The sequence below is a fragment of the Candoia aspera genome, chromosome 4 (assembly GCF_035149785.1).
Source record: "Candoia aspera isolate rCanAsp1 chromosome 4, rCanAsp1.hap2, whole genome shotgun sequence".
Lineage (NCBI taxonomy): Eukaryota > Metazoa > Chordata > Lepidosauria > Squamata > Boidae > Candoia > Candoia aspera.
The window spans coordinates 1,048,628-1,069,675 of record NC_086156.1 but is presented as its reverse complement, the minus strand read 5'-3'; the positions used below and the strand labels follow the sequence as shown (position 1 = coordinate 1,069,675).

Genomic DNA, 21,048 nt, shown 5'->3' with positions numbered 1-21,048 from the left:
TGCCCGCAGGCCTCGACGCGGGAGATGGAGGCGCAGCCCTTGGACGCTTCCCTGTGGCCGGCGGTGGCCGCCCTGCAGGCCGTGGACCAGACGGTGGACGGGCACGGCGTGCGCTTGCTGTGCCTGGAGGGGCGCGTCGTGTCGGCGGAGAAGAAGCTGGCGGGCTGCCAGAGGACGGTGGCCGAGATGGAGGACCAGCTGGAGAGCAAGTGGGCCGCCCTGGCGACGCTGGCGCAGGAGTACGGGCGGCTGCAGCGGCGGCTGGAGAACATGGAGAACCTGCTCAAGAACCGGAACTTCTGGATCCTGCGCTTCCCCCCGGGCTCCAAGGGGGAGACCCCCCAGGTCAGGCGCCCCGTCCCCGCGGCTCCTTGGCCTGCCGGCACGCGGGGCCCCCTTTGCCCATGCCGTGCACCTCCCTGAGAGGCCCGGTGGGCCGGAACGGATCACGCTTGGTTTGCTCGGCTGCAGCCAGCGGCGTCTCTCAGGGGACTAGGGTGTGCTGGGCGCGCAGCGCCAGCATGACGAAATGCACCTTGCGGTGTCAGAGCACAAGCACCGCTCTTGTACTCTTTCGTACAGGGCAGAGTTTGCATTGAGATGTGCGTTTTGTCATTTCCCAGTAGGTGTGTGTGTGTGTGTCTTACAGTAAGTTTTTGTGCTTCAGCATCAGGCAAGAGAGCCAGTTTGGTCTAGTGGTTAAGGTTCTGGGCTAGAAGCCAGGAGGCTGCGAGTTCTAGTCCCCCCTTAGGCATGAAAGCCGGCTGGGTGACCTTGGGCCAGTCGCGCCGTCTCAGCCCAACTCGGTGCCATGTAGACCAGCCTCCTCGTGGTGCGCCCCGGGCAACGGGACTTTTCACGGCTGAATAGTCTACACATCTGGCTGCCGGACCTCACAAGGATTTCCCAGCAAGTAAAAAAAAGCAGCATGAACACCAAACTGCTATGCCATACGATTTAAAAAAAAAAAAAAAAAGGAAGGCATCAGGCAGAGTCATATGTTGTTGGTCTGGAGGCCTGAATTATTGACATGTACTACAGATGCTCACATTTCCTTTGTGAGTTTCCTCTTTTAATCAGCTCTCTGACATGCTAAAGACCTTTGAAAACACCCATTTATCTAAATAATCAGAGGGCACCAGTAGGCTTTTGTGCACTAAAGATAAAATACTGCCTTTTTTTTTCTGTCAGTGCAATTTATCCAAAAGGTATTTATCAAGTTCCTGTTAAGCATGCTGGGCTAGAAGCCAGGAGGCTGCGAGTTCTAGTCCCGCCTCAGGCATGGAAGCTGGCTGGGTGCCCTTGGGCCGGTCACACACTCTCAGCCCAACCCACCTCACAGTGTGGTGGTTGTGGGGAAGATAGGAGGAGGAAGGAATATTAGGGATGTTCCCTGCCTTGAGTTATTTATAAAAATAATAAAGGCGGGATAAAAATTTAAAAAAAAATGGAGGCCAGAGAGTACCAAACTTGTAACTGTTGTTTCTTTCAGGTTCCGGTAACCTTTGATGACCTCTCTGTTCATTTCAATGAGCACGAATGGGGGGACCTGGATGAACTGCAGAAGGAGCTGTACAAGACGATCATGAGAAGCAATTACGAGATGTTGGTCTCAATGGGTGAGAGCATGAGGAGGCATCATTCTTATTCCCTTTGGTTTATAGTGATTCTATCCTGAGAACCCTTAGGCTTAGTGGATGAAGAAGTCTGCTGTGAGCGTGATCCAGTGGGGACCAGTGGTAGCATCTTTGAATCAGAATGGGATAATCCTCTTCTAGACACAGTTGGCCTGCCACTTGGGGATCCTCCTGGACTTAATGGCTCCTGCTCGAACAGCAGGTGGAGGCTGTGGCCATGAGGGCTGTTGTATAATTATATCTTAAGTGCCAGTTGTGGCCTTACCTGGGTTAGGAAGCTTTACTCACAGTCACTTGTGCCCTTGTCACCGTGTGGTTGGGTTATTTCAGTGCATGCTACATGGGGCTATCCTTGAAGAGTATCTGGAAGCTTCAGCTGATGCAACATGAGCCTGGGTACTGCATGAGCCTGCTTAACCCACTGTTGCACCACTGGCACTCCGCTTCTAGGTGCAGTTCAAGGTCCCGGTTGTCACCTTTAAAGTCCTACATAGATCAGGTCCTGGATAGCTCTGTGACTGCTTTCTCCAAGTTGAATTTGCCCATCAGGTAAGATCTGGAGGAGGGTCCCACCACTGAGAAACTGAGGGCTTGAACCTTCTTGGTGATGGCTCCCTTCCTTTGGAACAGTTTACCCCTGGATCACCTCTGCCTTACTACATTTTTGGAGAGCTGTGAAAACAGGATTCATCACAAAGGCATTTGGGGAGGAGTAAAATCTTACTACAGTGAACGCGCTACAATCATGTTGGACTGATTGTAAGTGTAATAATTGTTTTTGGTTTTACAGTTAGTCCTCGCTTAGCGACCGCTCAATGTTATGGTGGTGCTGAATGAGGAGACTTACAGTGGGTCCCCGCAGTTATGGGATTGTGATTTGGGCACTTGGCAACTGGCACGCAATTACAGTAGTTGCAGCATCCTGTGGTCATGTGGTCACCATTTGCGACCTTTACTGCCAGCTTCTGACAAGCAAAGTCAGTGGGGAAGCTGGCAGGAAGTCATGGTCACGTGATATTGCACTTAAGGACCATAGCGGGAACTGCTGTCCTAAGTCCAGTCACATGATTTTTCACTTTACAACTGCATCACTTAGAAACAGAGTTCCTGGTCCCAATTATGGTCATTAGCTGAGGACTACCTGTAATTGTATTATAGCAATACAGTAGTTTGCTTAGAGCGTCCAGGAATTCAGTATATAAGTTGTAGGATACAATTAAAAAATGAATAAATTTTAGGCCACCCCAACTTGTGCAGAGTCTGGGTAGAAAACAGTAATTACAATATACAGTAAATAAAAACAATCACGGGAATAATAACAACAGCATAAGTAGAAAACAAGGAGAAGTTGGCTGTACTTTGGGGAGGGGCAAGGTGCCCTGCAGAACGAGGACCACCAACGACAAAGCTTGTCACCTGGTCTGTACCTTGTACACCTTGCAGAGAGGGTGACCCTCAACAGGCCTTTACGTGTCTCCATCCGACAGGCAAACACTATTTTTGGCAATGTTACAAAATGATGGGCAATGATGTAACCCCACTCTTTGCAGTAACGAGTGGCACGTAACAACTTTGTCTTTCTCCATTTACCGTTTTTTCCATAAAAATCTTATACACACACAATTAACAGAAGAAGTCTTTTTTCATCTATCATCTGGATAGACTATGCAATTGCGAAGCCTGAGATCCTGACACGGATTGAGCAGGGGGACTCTTTGTATGACACAGACAGTGGAACCATTCCTGGGAGCAACATACCTGGACACCTTGGCACAGGTACATTCGCTGTCCTAAAATACACAGCTTAGTTTTTTTTTTTTTTTTTAATCTTCTTCTCTTAAGAGGTACATTACTCTCAGTGTTAAGCACATAGGAAAAGTTTATAAATGAAGGCTGCTTACAAGGGACCCAGATTAGGGTGGGGATCAGACATTCTTGGAAGATACATGGGTCAGTAAATTTTTAGGCCCCAGGGTTTTGACCTTGTGATTTACAACAACCTTTTTCTGTCCTCCATTCAGACTCCCCTGTTGCTCCAGTGGACATTTCTTTGTGGCTGAAAGAAGAAGTAGAAGAGCCTCAAGACAGGAACGCCAGGCCGCCTGAGGAGATAAATGCTGGTCCTCACGAGGGTGAATACCAAGCGTCCTGGTATTGCTGCTTAGTTGTCTGGCTTACAAAGAGGGAGCTCACCCCAATGCACTTTCTTCCACAAGCGCAGTATTGCTTGGTAGGAAATGTACTGAATTGTTAGAAAAAAGGCTGCTTCCTCAAAATTTATTGATCCAGGAAAGGAGCATTCCAGACTGTTGTTTCCCTCTGGACCAGTGTTTCTCAACCTTGGCAACTTTGAGATGTGTGGACTTCAACTCCCAGAGTGCATGCTGGCTAGGAAATTCTGGGAGTTGAAGTCTACACATCTTAAAGTTGCCAAGGTTGAGAAACACTGCTCTGGACCTTGCCAGACCCCGAATGACATAGTCTGGAGGGAAATGGAACATTTCAGAATTCTCTGAAATACTCCACTCCTGTACTGTATTGATGAATTCTGCATATCCTTACTGCTTATGTGCTAGGAATTCTAGCTGAACCTTAATCTGAACCCCTTGTAACCTCCTTTCTCTTGATTCCTTTGTGGCAGCTGTGATCCTCCTTTCTGCCAAGGTTTCTCTTTGCCGTGCCCGGCACCCCCATCCCTAAATATCTTTCCATGTCCTCTTAGGCCAGATACTACAGGTTGGTATCCAGTGGGCCGTTTCCTTCTCCAGCTCAATCCAACCAACTTTCAGCTTATCTCAGCTTGTTGCCAGCCATCTTCTCCCTCACCCTTACCATATGCCATAGGTGGGGTCCTTCTCTCCTGCCTTCTCATTCCTGTCTGTACACCTCTTCCAGTCCATGAGACTTCTTGATGTCAGAGAAGAGCAGCCCCCTGACTTACCCTCTCCTGTGCCCAGGTTCTTCAGTGGAGTTGATGGACATATCCTCAGGGATTAAAGAGGAAATGGAGGAGGTGTACTTTGACCCTGGGGAATCCCAGAAAGAGGAGATGCACCACGACGCTAGCCCAGGTGAGTTCCCTGTTTCTTTGGAGAGCTGCATGCTTCAAGTCCTGACAGGCTGTGGTGACCAGATTTTTCTCTAGTTTGGCCACTATTGTTACGTTAAGCTGATATAAGATCCCCATACAGTGCCTCTTCCTGTCCCCACTCTGTGTTTAGGTCAGCATCTCCAACAATCCTCAGTCTCTGTGGGTGTTGGTGTTTCAGATATTATGTATTTCATCAAGACAAAACATCTGGCTGCTGGGAAATCCTCACAAGGATTTCCCAGCAAGAAAAAGCAGCATGAACACCTAAGTGCTATGCCATGCAATAAAAAAAAAATCAAGACAATAATTGGAGAGCCCTTATATATTTGAGGGTTTTTTTCCCCTTTCTGGACAGAATATCAGGCTGTTACAGTTTCTGAAGAACACCTCTGTGGACCTCTGGAAGGCCCGTGTGTCCAGGACCCATTGTTCTTTGGCGAAGGCCCCAGCTCTGGTAAGAGGAGACTTTTTGGTTCTTGTGATGCCCCTTTGAACTTGATGGTAGTTTCTTTGTGGCTGTGTGGCCTTCCTACTGAATTAACTAAATAACTCCACCTTGCCCTCAGTCCAGAGCAGCCCTTCTCAACCTTTTGACCCCGGAGGAGCCCTTGAAATATTTTTCAGGCCTCAGGGACCCCCTGCACATTCAGGCTCAAATATGGGCCAGAAGTTACAAAATTGTTCGTTTCATGGGTAGGTCTGTCTGTATGCATTAACTGGGTTCTTAAACTAAAATTAAAGAATGAAACTTGCCTCTTTAATGTGAAGTGGCCCGAATTTCAAATGATTTTTTAAATAAATTGTGATCTCCCAATGAACCCCTAGTGACCTCTCATGAAACCCAAGGGCACCACGGAACCCTGGTTGAGAAACCCTGGTCCGTAGTATAGGGTAGGAAACTGGAAGTCCTGGTCGAATAAAGCTGCAAGCGTATCAAGGAGCAGAGTTTTGGGAAGGCAGGATCTGCTGCTGGAAGAACCATAGAGCTAGGAGGGGTCAGTTTTCTTCAGGTTGACTTGATCATTTGATTGTGTGCCATCAAGTTGGTGTTGACAGTTAGTGACCACATACCTTCTCCAGCATGATCTGTCCCCATCCTGGCCCTTCAGCTCTTCCAGTAATGGAACCATGACTGCTGTAACTGAGCCGGTCCTCCTTGCTGCTGGTTGTCCTCTTCTTCTCTTTCCTTCTGCCTTTCCCACCATTATGGACTATTCAAGTGAGCTGAGTCTTTGCATAATAGGTCCAAAATATGATAATTTAAGCCTGATCATTTGTGCCTTGAGTGAGAACTCTGGATTGATTGGTTTGATGGTCGATTTATTTGTTTTCTTGACTACTCATGGTATTCTTAGGAGTCTTCTTCAGAAGTTCAGAAGCATTAATATTCTTTCTGTCCTGCTTCTTCAAAGACTAACTTCAGCTTCCATAGAGTGCCACCGGGGGGGCGGGGGGGGGCGGCATTGGTTTATTTATTTATTTATCTATCTATCAAATTTTTATCATCGCCCATCTCCCCCAGACGGGGGACCCTGGGCGGTTCACAATAAAAACAATTAAAATTTCCATAAAATCAAAAATACAGCCATTAATCAATCAGAATAAAATGCAGTAAAATCCAAGCCATGGCGGATCTAATTCAAACCATAAGGGCATGAAACTGGTCCCCGCAGCACTAGGGAATCAGCCAGCCCCAAGAATGGCTCTTCCCCTCCTTATTCCAGGCAAGGTGGCAAAACAAGGTCTTCAGCTGTTTTCTGAAGTCCAGGAGGGAGGGGGCTAACCTCGCTTCTGGGGGAAGGATGTTCCAAAGGGTGGGAGCTACTGCAGAGAAGGCCCACCTCCTGGACCCCGCCAGATGGAGTTCTCTTGCAGACAGGGTCCGCAACATGCCCTCTGCACAATCGGGTAGGACGGGCTGATGTAATGGGGGTGAGACGATCCTGTAGGTAACCTGGACCCGTGCCATGTAGGGCTTTAAATTGGTTGCATGATTGTGATCTTTATGGATATAGGCACATCACAGAATCTGAATATCTTTTCCAAGGCCTTTTTGCTCGCCTACCAAGTGCTAGTCTGTGGCATATTTCTTGACTGCTGGTTCCTTTTGTTGTCGCTTGTACGGCTGTTGTCATTAGTTTGGTCTTTTTTTATATATATGTTTAATTGTAGTCCCATTTTCCCCTGTGTTTTGTGACTTTCATTACTACAGCTTTGCATTACTTTGCATTTTCAGCTGTCAGGGTAGTGTCATCAGCACAGTGCAGGTTATGGATGTTTTTTCTTCCAATTTTAAAACCGCACTCATCTTCTTCCAGTCCAGCCTCCTTCATTATATATTCAGCATATATATATTAAATAAATAACGAGAGAGCATACAGCCTTGTCTTACTGCTTTGCCAACCTGGAGCCAGGCTGTTTCACTACATTCTGCCCATACTGTGGCTTCCTGAGCTGTATAAGTTTTGCATAAAGACAATACAGTAAGATTTTCTGGGATTCCCGTTTTCCTAAGGACATTCCACAGATGGACATGGTCAACACAGTCAACAGCCTTTCTATAATCAATGAAGCACATACTGATTTCTTTTTGGTATTTTTTGTTTTTCTCAATTGTTCAGTGTACAGGTCCTCGGTTAACAACCACTTGTTCAGCAACTAGTTGAAGTTATGATGGCACTGAGCAAGTGATACTTACGACCAGTCCTCAAAGTTCCAGCTGTCCCAGCACCTGCATATTCATGTGATCGTGATCTGGGCACTTGGCAACTGGCTTGCACTTACGACAGTTGCAGCGTCCCACAGTCACACGATCACCATTTGGGACCTTCCCTGCTGGCTTCCCACAAGCAAAGTCAATGGGGAAGCCAGCAGGGAAGGTCGCAAGTCACTCTTGTAAGTTGCTCGCACTCCCACCACTTTCCTGTGTGCCCTCCCAAGCATCCACCCCCTACCCTGCTGTGCTTATGCCAGGCTGCAGCAGCCACCTGCACACCCTCCCGCATTCCAGAGCACCCACTCTGTGCCTGGCTGCACTTGCACCAGGCTGCAGCAGCCACCTCCATGCCCGCCCATCCCCCACTCACCTTTGCTTGTGCACCACAGCGCCCCCCACTGCCCGGCCACATTCTATAGCACTCACCTGCCAGCAGGCTTGTGAGCCTCCCGGGACTTGCGACTTGCTGCCGGCTTCCCAGATTACTTTGTTGGAAGCTGGCAGGAAATAACAAGTCGCACTCACATGAGGTTCTTGTTTAATAACCTGCAATCCTTGCTTAACAATGGGAATGGGGATTGCTGCCTGAGCTTTTTCTGAAACCAGCTGTAAGAACTGGCACCTTTAGTCCCAATATTGACCCAACTTGTGCACAGCTGGAGTATGCAGAATTCAGGTTTAACGAAGACAAGTGCACAGAACAGAAGAAAGCTGCGATTAAAAGATTCCCGCCTAAACTCACTCGTTAAAACATTCCAAAACTCCACGCCCCCCTTCCTGTCCCTTTCTCACAGTGTTTCTAATGGTCAGCAGTGCCAGCCACAGACATCTCCGGCAGAGCGACCTTGACTCCCTCCCTCCGGCCCAAAGAGCAGCAATTCACACTCTTTGCAATTCCCCCCCCTTCTTCCTGGTTGACACGCGTTGCCTCATCGATGCAGACGAACGCAGTCAGATGATTCAGCCATCCTTTGATCATAGAGTCTGACATTCTGCCCCCCTGGGAAAAAAACACACTAAACAAACACAATGATATTATGCAAGCAATTAAAGGTAGGGATGAAATAAACAATTAAGCAAATAGGAAAGATCAGTCTTTGGGCTTGTCAGGATACTTGGCATAACATTTCTTCAACAAATTTGGAGCACGAACATTTCAACTAGCCACCCACTCGTGGTCAGGGAAATGTTTCCAATGAATTAGATATTGAAGCTCCCCTTTGCATTTACGAGCATCCAAAACTTCCTTAACTTTGAAATTCTGTTCACCTTCAATCATTGTGTGTGCAGGAGAAGGCTCTTCTGGATGCCAGCAAGACGATTCTCGCACTGGTTTTAACAGGCTGCAATGGAAGAAAGGGTGGATTTGTTTCATGTTCTTTGGAAGTTTCAATTGTACTGTGACAGGATTGATTACTTTTTCAATGACAAAGGGTAAAGGTAAAGGTTTCCCTTGACGTAAAGTCCAGTCGAATCCAACTCTAGGGGGCGGTGCTCATCTCCGTTTCTAAGCCTTGGAGCCGACGTTGTCATAGACACTTCCGGGTCATGTGGCCAGCATGACGACTCGGAACGCCGTTACCTTCCCGCCGAAGCGGTACCTATTGATCTACTCACATTTGCATGTTTTCAAACTGCTAGGTGAGCAGGAGCTGGGATTAACAACGGGAGCTCACCCCGCTGCACGGTTTCGAACCGCCGACCTTCTGATCGACAGCTCAGCGGTTTAACCCGCAGCGCCACCGCGTCCCTATTCAATGACAAAAGGCTCCACAAACTTTGGTCCTAATTTCTTTCATGGTTGCAAGGATTTAAGGAATTTTGTAGACAGATACACTTTATCTCCCACTTTAAACTGCCATTCGAGGGCTCTCTTACGATTGGCGTATTTTTTTATAACTTTCCCTAGCTTCAGTTAAAGCTTTTTGAATCACAGGCCAAGTAGCACTGATCTGCTTAACCCACTTGTTCATGGAGCAAGCTTCAGGAGTTCCTTGCGGCAGCTTCGGAATTGGCATGAATTCCTGGCCATTTAGTACTTGAAAGGGGGAAAACCCTGTGGTCTGATGAACAGAATTATTATATGCGACCTCTGCAAAGGGCAAGAGGTCTACCCAATCGTCCTGTTGGTAGCTAATATAACATTGTAAAAACTGTTCTAGGGTGGCATTCAGTCGTTCCATCGATCTGTCCGTCTGGGGGTGATGACTCAAACTCAGAGCCTGAGAGGTGCCAATTGACTTTAAAAATGACTTCCAGAACTTAGAAGTAAACTGGATGCGATGGTCGCTTATCACCCTATCAGGGACCTCATGTAATCAATAAATATGCTGAATAAAGAGCTTGGCGAGCTGGCTGGCTGTGGGAATCGTGGCAAACAGAATAAAATGAGCTTGCTTAGAGAATCAGTCAGTAACAACCCAAATTACAGTTTCTTTTTACTTTCAGGCAACTCTACTATATAGTCCACAGCAATTTGTTTCCAAGGCTGGGTGGGGTTAGCTACCAGTTGAAGCAGACCTTGGGGCTTTCCCTCTTCTTTGCCATGGCACAAACAGGGCAACTAGCCACATAGTCCTTCACATTTTGTCTAAGACTTGGCCACCAAAACTGCCTGTGCAATAAATGCAAAGTCTTTACGAACCCAAAATGGCTGGCCGACTTGACATCGTGTCCCTGTTCTAAAACTTCCCTCTTTTTCATTTTTGGACTAGATTAAAATATCATTGAGACAGACTAATACTCCTTTGTACAAATGTTCATGTCAAACTTCATTAATCATGTAAAACTTCATTAATTGCACAAACACTCCAGGACTGCCTCTTAACCCAAAAGGTAACACAAGGTACTCATAACATTCAAGGGGACAGTTAAAAGCAGTTTTCCATTCATCCCCCTCTTGAATGCGAACCTGGAAATAGACTTCTCTCAAGTCCAACTTCATGAAAATTTTCCCTTTTGAAAGGTGCGCTGGCATGTCTTTCATTAGTGGAAGGGGGTACTGATTGATAGTACGAATAGCATTCAACCCCCGATAATCAGTGCACAACTGTAAAGAGCTGTCCTTCTTGGTTCTAAACAACACCGGAGCAGCCACTGGAGACTTGGCGGGCCAAATGAAACCTTGCGCCAGATTTTTATCTGTGAACTCTCTCAACACTTCCTGCTCCTTCAATGACATGGAATACAATTTGGGTTTAGGAAGCTTTGCCCCGGGTTCAATTTTAATAGCACAGTCTGTTTTATGGTGGGGCGGTAAGTGATCGCATTCGGGTTCCCCACACACCTCCCTCAGGTTGCGGTACGGTTCCAGAATCAAATCCTCCTCAGGACCCCCAATTGGCCCAGACTCTGTAGACACGGCAGCTAAAAGTCCTACTTCTGAGGGTTCTCCATTCTCCTTAGTCCCCAAATACAGTCCATCCTTAAACTGCATTCACCCTGTCACCCGGTCAATCTGAGGATTGTTAGCTCGAAGCCAGGGCAGTCCCAAAATTAAAGAATGGTTAGCTATTGGAGCTGCTATAAATCTTAAAGTCTCTTGGTGGGTGCCCACTTGCATTTTCACTGTCTCTGTGTAAAACTCCGCAGGGCCCCCTGTTGCATCTGACCCATCTAGCTGGGTGAAAACTATCGGCTCCTTTAACCTCCTCACTTTCAACCCCAGTCCATTCACTATAGCCAGGTGAATTAAGCGTTTGGCACACCCAGAGTCTAGTAAAGTGGCCAAATCTGCCCTTTTCCCATGTCTCAAAGTCTGTAACTGCACCCCCACCATTATTATGGGGCCATCCCCACTCACCATCGGATCTTCGCGCCCCTTTGGGTCTGCCTGCCTTTCGGCGCCCTTCAAGGCAGGCATTGCTCATTTCCCGTCGGTGATTGGGGTTCATTGGAGGAATCTCTTTCTGAAGTGGAGGGTTCCTCTTCCAGATTTACACTCCTGCCGGCAACAGCAGCTTTGCACTTCGTGGATGGGGACTTGCCATGTTTGAACTCCAGCTTGGGAGACGTAGCCACCATGTTGCATGGGCACTTGGTTGCCCAATGGCCTTCCTTGCCACATTTAAAGCACAAGCCTGCCTTCAGGCGATGATCTCTTTCTTCTTCCCAAGGCTTCCTTGAAGTGGGTTTCACTCCAGTGCTCCCTGGCTGGGTCGGTTTCTTTGTGGTTGGTTGCAGTTGTTGCTGTCTCTTCAGGTGAATTTTAACGTTCTCCGTTAAAGCAGATCCACTCCTTCAGTGGATTGCCTTTCGCTCTAATATGCCAGGCTGCAACCCCATCTGGAAAAATTCCACTTTTAGCACCTCAGGCCAATCGATCAAACTCCCAGCCAAACGTTTAAACTCCATGGCATACTCGGACACCGACTATGTCCCCTGTCTGATGTACTGAAGACTGGTCTTCGCTTTCATCTTGGTCAAAGGGTCTTCAAACTGTTCCCTCAGCGCAGTCATGAAATCATCAAAATCACCAAATTCCAGAGCTCTGGCATCATGCAGCCCCACCATCCATTTAGATGCCTCCACCTTTAGGTGAGTTGACACATATCTCACCTTGGCTTCATCATTGGTGAAGGAATCCCCAAACTCTTTCATAAACCCACTTACGTGAGTTAGGAAGCACGCCAGTTGGTTCGGGTCCCCCCCACCAAACTTTACCTTCAAGTCACGGAGCCTTGCCGGGCTCCCGCTGGTTTTGGCTCATTGTGGGGCAGGTTGGATGCAGACCCATCTCTCGGCTGGTTCAACTCTTGCTGGCGCAGACTCTTATTCCTCACTCATTCCTGCCTGATCCGAAGCTCTCGCTTCCTCCTCTGACATCGGCTGAGCGCTCTCAGGTGTCGGTGCTTGCTCCTTCCGGACCAGGCGGCTTATCAGCCCGTCCATCGCTTCCTTGAGGTGGGTCGCAGTCTTTGTCACGATTTGATTCTCCGGCTCTACTCTGGCGAGATGTCTGTCATTCTTCAGCTCACAGCCTCTGGCTTCCTGCTGAAAGGGTTGCCACTTCGCCAGCGCTCTCTCTGTTCCATCCCCAACGTCAAAAGTCCAACCGGGCTTAGGTCACCAAATCAGTTCTCTGTCTAGGAATTCATCAGATTCCAGGGAAGGCAGTCGACTCGTGCTGTTTTTTGGCTTTCACCTTTCTCCCTTGCCTTCCCCCTTAGACCTTTGCCCCTCTACTTCTTGTGTTCACCGCAGATTCCGTGGAGGTGCTGGGAACCTCTCCATCATCTGCTGACACCTCTGGATCGGTTTGAGCGGCACCCTCCATTCCGTCAGAGTACGACTCCGGAGAGCTCAGGAATTAACTTTCCTCAGAGCATGGAACTTCTGGTAGAGTTAAAAAGGTGGTTCAATTGCAGCTTTATGTAAGAACTGGCACCCTTAGTCCCAATATTGACCCAACTCGTGCACAGCTGGAGTATGCAGAATTCAGGTTTAACGAAGACAAGTGCACAGAACAGAAGAAAGCTGCGATTAAAAGATTCCCGCCTAAACTCACTCGTTAAAGCATTCCAAAACTCCACGCCCCCCTTCCTGTCCCTTTCTCACGGTGTTTCTAATGGCCAGCAGTGCCAGCCACAGACATCTCCGGCAGAGCGACCTTGACTCCCTCCCTCCGGCCCAAAGAGCAGCAATTCACACTCTTTGCAATTCCCCCCCCTTCTTCCTGGTTGACACGCGTTGCCTCATCGATGCAGACGAACGCAGTCAGATGATTCAGCCATCCTTTGATCATAGAGTCTGACATTCTGCCCCCCTGGGAAAAAAACACACTAAACAAACACAATGATATTATGCAAGCAATTAAAGGTAGGGATGAAATAAACAATTAAGCAAATAGGAAAGATCAGTCTTTGGGCTTGTCAGGATACTTGGCATAACATTTCTTCAACAAATTTGGAGCACGAACATTTCAACTAGCCACCCACTCGTGGTCAGGGAAATGTTTCCAATGAATTAGATATTGAAGCTCCCCTTTGCATTTACGAGCATCCAAAACTTCCTTAACTTTGAAATTCTGTTCACCTTCAATCATTGTGTGTGCAGGAGAAGGCTCTTCTGGATGCCAGCAAGACGATTCTCGCACTGGTTTTAACAGGCTGCAATGGAAGAAAGGGTGGATTTGTTTCATGTTCTTTGGAAGTTTCAATTGTACTGTGACAGGATTGATTACTTTTTCAATGACAAAGGGTAAAGGTAAAGGTTTCCCTTGACGTAAAGTCCAGTCGAATCCAACTCTAGGGGGCGGTGCTCATCTCCGTTTCTAAGCCTTGGAGCCGACGTTGTCATAGACACTTCCGGGTCATGTGGCCAGCATGACGACTCGGAACGCCGTTACCTTCCCGCCGAAGCGGTACCTATTGATCTACTCACATTTGCATGTTTTCAAACTGCTAGGTGAGCAGGAGCTGGGATTAACAACGGGAGCTCACCCCGCTGCACGGTTTCGAACCGCCGACCTTCTGATCGACAGCTCAGCGGTTTAACCCGCAGCGCCACCGCGTCCCTATTCAATGACAAAAGGCTCCACAAACTTTGGTCCTAATTTCTTTCATGGTTGCAAGGATTTAAGGAATTTTGTAGACAGATACACTTTATCTCCCACTTTAAACTGCCATTCGAGGGCTCTCTTACGATTGGCGTATTTTTTTATAACTTTCCCTAGCTTCAGTTAAAGCTTTTTGAATCACAGGCCAAGTAGCACTGATCTGCTTAACCCACTTGTTCATGGAGCAAGCTTCAGGAGTTCCTTGCGGCAGCTTCGGAATTGGCATGAATTCCTGGCCATTTAGTACTTGAAAGGGGGAAAACCCTGTGGTCTGATGAACAGAATTATTATATGCGACCTCTGCAAAGGGCAAGAGGTCTACCCAATCGTCCTGTTGGTAGCTAATATAACATTGTAAAAACTGTTCTAGGGTGGCATTCAGTCGTTCCATCGATCTGTCCGTCTGGGGGTGATGACTCAAACTCAGAGCCTGAGAGGTGCCAATTGACTTTAAAAATGACTTCCAGAACTTAGAAGTAAACTGGATGCGATGGTCGCTTATCACCCTATCAGGGACCTCATGTAATCAATAAATATGCTGAATAAAGAGCTTGGCGAGCTGGCTGGCTGTGGGAATCGTGGCAAACAGAATAAAATGAGCTTGCTTAGAGAATCAGTCAGTAACAACCCAAATTACAGTTTCTTTTTACTTTCAGGCAACTCTACTATATAGTCCACAGCAATTTGTTTCCAAGGCTGGGTGGGGTTAGCTACCAGTTGAAGCAGACCTTGGGGCTTTCCCTCTTCTTTGCCATGGCACAAACAGGGCAACTAGCCACATAGTCCTTCACATTTTGTCTAAGACTTGGCCACCAAAACTGCCTGTGCAATAAATGCAAAGTCTTTACGAACCCAAAATGGCTGGCCGACTTGACATCGTGTCCCTGTTCTAAAACTTCCCTCTTTTTCATTTTTGGACTAGATTAAAATATCATTGAGACAGACTAATACTCCTTTGTACAAATGTTCATGTCAAACTTCATTAATCATGTAAAACTTCATTAATTGCACAAACACTCCAGGACTGCCTCTTAACCCAAAAGGTAACACAAGGTACTCATAACATTCAAGGGGACAGTTAAAAGCAGTTTTCCATTCATCCCCCTCTTGAATGCGAACCTGGAAATAGACTTCTCTCAAGTCCAACTTCATGAAAATTTTCCCTTTTGAAAGGTGCGCTGGCATGTCTTTCATTAGTGGAAGGGGGTACTGATTGATAGTACGAATAGCATTCAACCCCCGATAATCAGTGCACAACTGTAAAGAGCTGTCCTTCTTGGTTCTAAACAACACCGGAGCAGCCACTGGAGACTTGGCGGGCCAAATGAAACCTTGCGCCAGATTTTTATCTGTGAACTCTCTCAACACTTCCTGCTCCTTCAATGACATGGAATACAATTTGGGTTTAGGAAGCTTTGCCCCGGGTTCAATTTTAATAGCACAGTCTGTTTTATGGTGGGGCGGTAAGTGATCGCATTCGGGTTCCCCACACACCTCCCTCAGGTTGCGGTACGGTTCCAGAATCAAATCCTCCTCAGGACCCCCAATTGGCCCAGACACTGTAGACACGGCAGCTAAAAGTCCTACTTCTGAGGGTTCTCCATTCTCCTTAGTCCCCAAATACAGTCCATCCTTAAACTGCATTCACCCTGTCACCCGGTCAATCTGAGGATTGTTAGCTCGAAGCCAGGGCAGTCCCAAAATTAAAGAATGGTTAGCTATTGGAGCTGCTATAAATCTTAAAGTCTCTTGGTGGGTGCCCACTTGCATTTTCACTGTCTCTGTGTAAAACTCCGCAGGGCCCCCTGTTGCATCTGACCCATCTAGCTGGGTGAAAACTATCGGCTCCTTTAACCTCCTCACTTTCAACCCCAGTCCATTCACTATAGCCAGGTGAATTAAGCGTTTGGCACACCCAGAGTCTAGTAAAGTGGCCAAATCTGCCCTTTTCCCATGTCTCAAAGTCTGTAACTGCACCCCCACCATTATTATGGGGCCATCCCCACTCACCATCGGATCTTCGCGCCCCTTTGGGTCTGCCTGCCTTTCGGCGCCCTTCAAGGCAGGCATTGCTCATTTCCCGTCGGTGATTGGGGTTCATTGGAGGAATCTCTTTCTGAAGTGGAGGGTTCCTCTTCCAGATTTACACTCCTGCCGGCAACAGCAGCTTTGCACTTCGTGGATGGGGACTTGCCATGTTTGAACTCCAGCTTGGGAGACGTAGCCACCATGTTGCATGGGCACTTGGTTGCCCAATGGCCTTCCTTGCCACATTTAAAGCACAAGCCTGCCTTCAGGCGATGATCTCTTTCTTCTTCCCAAGGCTTCCTTGAAGTGGGTTTCACTCCAGTGCTCCCTGGCTGGGTCGGTTTCTTTGTGGTTGGTTGCAGTTGTTGCTGTCTCTTCAGGTGAATTTTAACGTTCTCCGTTAAAGCAGATCCACTCCTTCAGTGGATTGCCTTTCGCTCTAATATGCCAGGCTGCAACCCCATCTGGAAAAATTCCACTTTTAGCACCTCAGGCCAATCGATCAAACTCCCAGCCAAACGTTTAAACTCCATGGCATACTCGGACACCGACTATGTCCCCTGTCTGATGTACTGAAGACTGGTCTTCGCTTTCATCTTGGTCAAAGGGTCTTCAAACTGTTCCCTCAGCGCAGTCATGAAATCATCAAAATCACCAAATTCCAGAGCTCTGGCATCATGCAGCCCCACCATCCATTTAGATGCCTCCACCTTTAGGTGAGTTGACACATATCTCACCTTGGCTTCATCATTGGTGAAGGAATCCCCAAACTCTTTCATAAACCCACTTACGTGAGTTAGGAAGCACGCCAGTTGGTTCGGGTCCCCCCCACCAAACTTTACCTTCAAGTCACGGAGCCTTGCCGGGCTCCCGCTGGTTTTGGCTCATTGTGGGGCAGGTTGGATGCAGACCCATCTCTCGGCTGGTTCAACTCTTGCTGGCGCAGACTCTTATTCCTCACTCATTCCTGCCTGATCCGAAGCTCTCGCTTCCTCCTCTGACATCGGCTGAGCGCTCTCAGGTGTCGGTGCTTGCTCCTTCCGGACCAGGCGGCTTATCAGCCCGTCCATCGCTTCCTTGAGGTGGGTCGCAGTCTTTGTCACGATTTGATTCTCCGGCTCTACTCTGGCGAGATGTCTGTCATTCTTCAGCTCACAGCCTCTGGCTTCCTGCTGAAAGGGTTGCCACTTCGCCAGCGCTCTCTCTGTTCCATCCCCAACGTCAAAAGTCCAACCGGGCTTAGGTCACCAAATCAGTTCTCTGTCTAGGAATTCATCAGATTCCAGGGAAGGCAGTCGACTCGTGCTGTTTTTTGGCTTTCACCTTTCTCCCTTGCCTTCCCCCTTAGACCTTTGCCCCTCTACTTCTTGTGTTCACCGCAGATTCCGTGGAGGTGCTGGGAACCTCTCCATCATCTGCTGACACCTCTGGATCGGTTTGAGCGGCACCCTCCATTCCGTCAGAGTACGACTCCGGAGAGCTCAGGAATTAACTTTCCTCAGAGCATGGAACTTCTGGTAGAGTTAAAAAGGTGGTTCAATTGCAGCTTTATGTAAGAACTGGCACCCTTAGTCCCAATATTGACCCAACTCGTGCACAGCTGGAGTATGCAGAATTCAGGTTTAACGAAGACAAGTGCACAGAACAGAAGAAAGCTGCGATTAAAAGATTCCCGCCTAAACTCACTCGTTAAAGCATTCCAAAACTCCACGCCCCCCTTCCTGTCCCTTTCTCACGGTGTTTCTAATGGCCAGCAGTGCCAGCCACAGACATCTCCGGCAGAGCGACCTTGACTCCCTCCCTCCGGCCCAAAGAGCAGCAATTCACACTCTTTGCAATTCCCCCCCCCCCAATTCACACTCTTTGCAATTCCCCCCCCCCAATTCACACTCTTTGCAATTCCCCCCCCCAATTCACACTCTTTGCAATTCCCCCCCCCAATTCACACTCTTTGCAATTCCCCCCCCCTTCTTCCTGCTTGACACGCGTTGCCTCATTGATGCAGACGAACACAGTCAGATGATTCAGCCATCCTTTGATTGTGGAGTCTGACACCAGCTCGAATAGGCTCCGCTTTGCATTGGGTGATGCTAAGCATTATTTTGCTGGCACGTGAAATGAAGGACATTGTACAGGTATTGTCGATAGTATCGTACTTCTTTGTTTGTGGAGGCAAGAGCTTTGCCTGTGGGCTCCTTCTCAGAAGACCCGATTATGCTTTCTCCTGATCTTTAAAAGGTACCATAAGAAATGTTGTTGTTGTTGTTTATTCGTTTAGTCGCTTCCGACTCTTCGTGACTCCATGGACCAGCCCACGCCAGAGCTTCCTGTCGGTCGTCAACACCCCCAGCTCCCCCAGGGATGAGTCCGTCACCTCTAGAATGTCATCCATCCACCTGGCCCTTGGTCGGCCCCTCTTCCTTTTGCCCTCCACTCTCCCTAGCATCAGCATCTTCTCCAGGGTGTCCTGTCTTCTCATTATGTGGCCAAAGTATTTCAGTTTTGCCTTTAATATCATTCCCTCAAGTGAGCAGTCTGGCTTTATTTCCTGGAGGATGGACTGGTTTGATCTTCTTGCAGTCCAAGGCACTCTCAGGATTTTCCTCCAACACCACAGTTCAAAAGCATCGATCTTCCTTCTCTCAGCCTTCCTTATGGTCCAGCTCTCGCAGCCATATGTTACTACGGGGAACACCATTGCTTTAACTATGCGGACCTTTGTTGTCAGTGCGATGTCTCTGCTCTTAACTATTTTATCGAGATAGGTCATTGCTCTTCTCCCAAGGATTAAGCGTCTTCTGATTTCCTGACCTCAGTCAGCATCTGCAGTAATCTTTGCACCTAGGAATACAAAGTCTTTCACTGCTTCTACATTTTCTCCCTCTATTTGCCAGTTATCAATCAAGCTGGTTGCCATAATCTTGGTTTTTTTGAGGTTTAGCTGCAAGCCAGCTTTTGCACTTTCTTCTTTCACCTTCATCATAAGGCTCCTCAGTTCCTCTTCACTTTCAGCCATCAAAGTGGTATCATCTGCATATCTGAGATTGTTAATGTTTCTTCCAGCGATTTTAACTCCAGCCTTGGATTCCCCAAGCCCAGCACGTCGCATGATGTGTTCTGCGTACAAGTTGAATAGGTAGGGTGAGAGTATACAGCCCTGCCGTACTCCTTTCCCAATCTTAAACCAGTCCGTTGTTCCGTGGTCTGTTCTTACTGTTGCTACTTGGTCGTTATACAGATTCTTCAGGAGGCATACAAGAGGACTTGGTATCCCATACCACTAAGAACTTGCCACAATTTGTTATGGTCCACACAGTCAAAGGCTTTAGAATAGTCAATAAAACAGAAATAGATGTTTTTCTGAAACTCCCTGGCCTTTTCCATTATCCATCGGATATTGGCAATTTGGTCCCTAGTTCCTCTGCCTTTTCTAAACCCAGCTTGTACATCTGGCAATTCTCGCTCCATGAACTGCTGAAGTCTACCTTGCAGGATCTTGAGCATTACCTTACTGGCATGTGAAATGAATACCACTGTTCGATAGTTTGAACATTCTTTAGTGTTTCCCTTTTTTGGTATGGGGATATAAGTTGATTTTTTCCAATCTGATGGCCATTCTTGTGTTTTCCAAATTTGCTGGCATATAGCATGCATTACCTTGACAGCATCATCTTGCAAGATTTTGAACAGTTCAGCTGGGATGCTGTCATCTCCTGCTGCCTTGTTATTAGCAATGCTTCTTAAGGTCCACTCAACCTCACTCTTCAGGATGTCTGGCTCTAGCTCACTGACCACACCGTCAAAGCTATCCCCAATATTGTTATCCTTCCTATACAGGTCTTCTGTATATTCTTGCCACCTTTTCTTGATCTCTTCTTCTTCTGTTAGGTCCTTGCCATCTTTGTTTTTGATCATACCCATTTTTGCCTGGAATTTACTGCCAGTGTTTCTAATTTTCTGGAAGAGGTCTCTTGTCCTTCCTATTCTATTGTCTTCTTCCACTTCTGCGCATTTCTTGTTTAAAAATAATTCCTTATCTCTTCTGGCTAACCTCTGGAATTTTGCATTTAATTGGGCATATCTCCCCCTATCACTGTTGCCTTTTGCTTTCCTTCTTTCTGGGGCTACTTCTAGTGTCTCAGCAGACAGCCATTTTGCCTTCTTGGTTTTCTCTTTCTTTGGGATGTATTTTGTTGCCGCCTCCTGAACAATGCTGCCAACTTCTGTCCAGAGTTCTTCCGGGAGCCTATCTACTAAGTCCAGTCCCTTAAATCTATTCTTCATCTCCACTGCATATTCCTTAGGAATATTAGTGAGCTCATATCTAGCTGATCTGTGGGTCTTCCCTAATCTCTTGAGTCTGATCCTAAATTGTGCAAGAAGAAGTTCGTGATCTGAACTACAGTCAGCTCCAGGCCTTGTTTTTACCGACTGTACAGATGTCCGCCACCTTTGGCTGCAAAGGATGTAATCAATCTGATTTCGGTGTTGTCCATCTGGTGAAGTCCATGTATAAAGTCGTCTCTTAGGTTGTTGGAAGAGAGTGTTTGTTATGCAGAGTGAATTGTCTTGGCAAAATTCCATCAGCCTATGTCCTGCTTCATTTTGTTCTCCCAGACCATACTTACCTGTAATTCGAGGTGTCATTTGACTGCCCACCTTAGCATTCCAGTCTCCTGTGATGAAAATAACATCTCTTTTAGGCGTGTTGTCCAGTAGGTGCTGCAGATCCTCATAGAACTGCTCTACTTCAGCTTCTTCAGCATTTGTGGTTGGGGCGTATATTTGGATCATTGTGATGTTAGATGGCTTGCCCTGAATTCGAATTGAGATCATTCTGTCGTTTTTGGGGTTGTATCCAAGCACTGCTTTAGCCACTTTACTATTAATTATGAAGGCTACTCCGTTTCTTCTGTGGTCCTCTTGTCCACAGTAGTAGATCTGGTGGTCATCTGATGTGAAGTGGCCCATTCCAGTCCATTTCAGTTCACTGACGCCCAGAATGTCTATCTTTAATCTT

The 21,048-nt window shown here is 47.4% G+C and overlaps 1 protein-coding gene across 2 annotated transcripts in view; it reads left to right on the top strand.

The window, feature by feature from the left end:
* The window catches only part of LOC134497524 (zinc finger protein 135-like), a 35,260-nt gene continuing 14,212 nt past the window's right edge, over nucleotides 1–21,048 (top strand). The window contains exons 1-6 of one of the 2 annotated variants that reach the window (XM_063303218.1): nucleotides 1–345; nucleotides 1,493–1,619; nucleotides 3,300–3,413; nucleotides 3,659–3,769; nucleotides 4,595–4,708; nucleotides 5,084–5,182. In XM_063303218.1, coding sequence (XP_063159288.1) covers nucleotides 25–345; nucleotides 1,493–1,619; nucleotides 3,300–3,413; nucleotides 3,659–3,769; nucleotides 4,595–4,708; nucleotides 5,084–5,182 — 886 coding nt within the window. In that variant the 5' untranslated portion in view covers nucleotides 1–24. Of the gene's footprint in view, nucleotides 346–987; nucleotides 1,059–1,492; nucleotides 1,620–3,299; nucleotides 3,414–3,658; nucleotides 3,770–4,594; nucleotides 4,709–5,083; nucleotides 5,183–21,048 lie in introns of those variants that run through there. The other variant, XM_063303219.1, reaches the window with a different exon arrangement.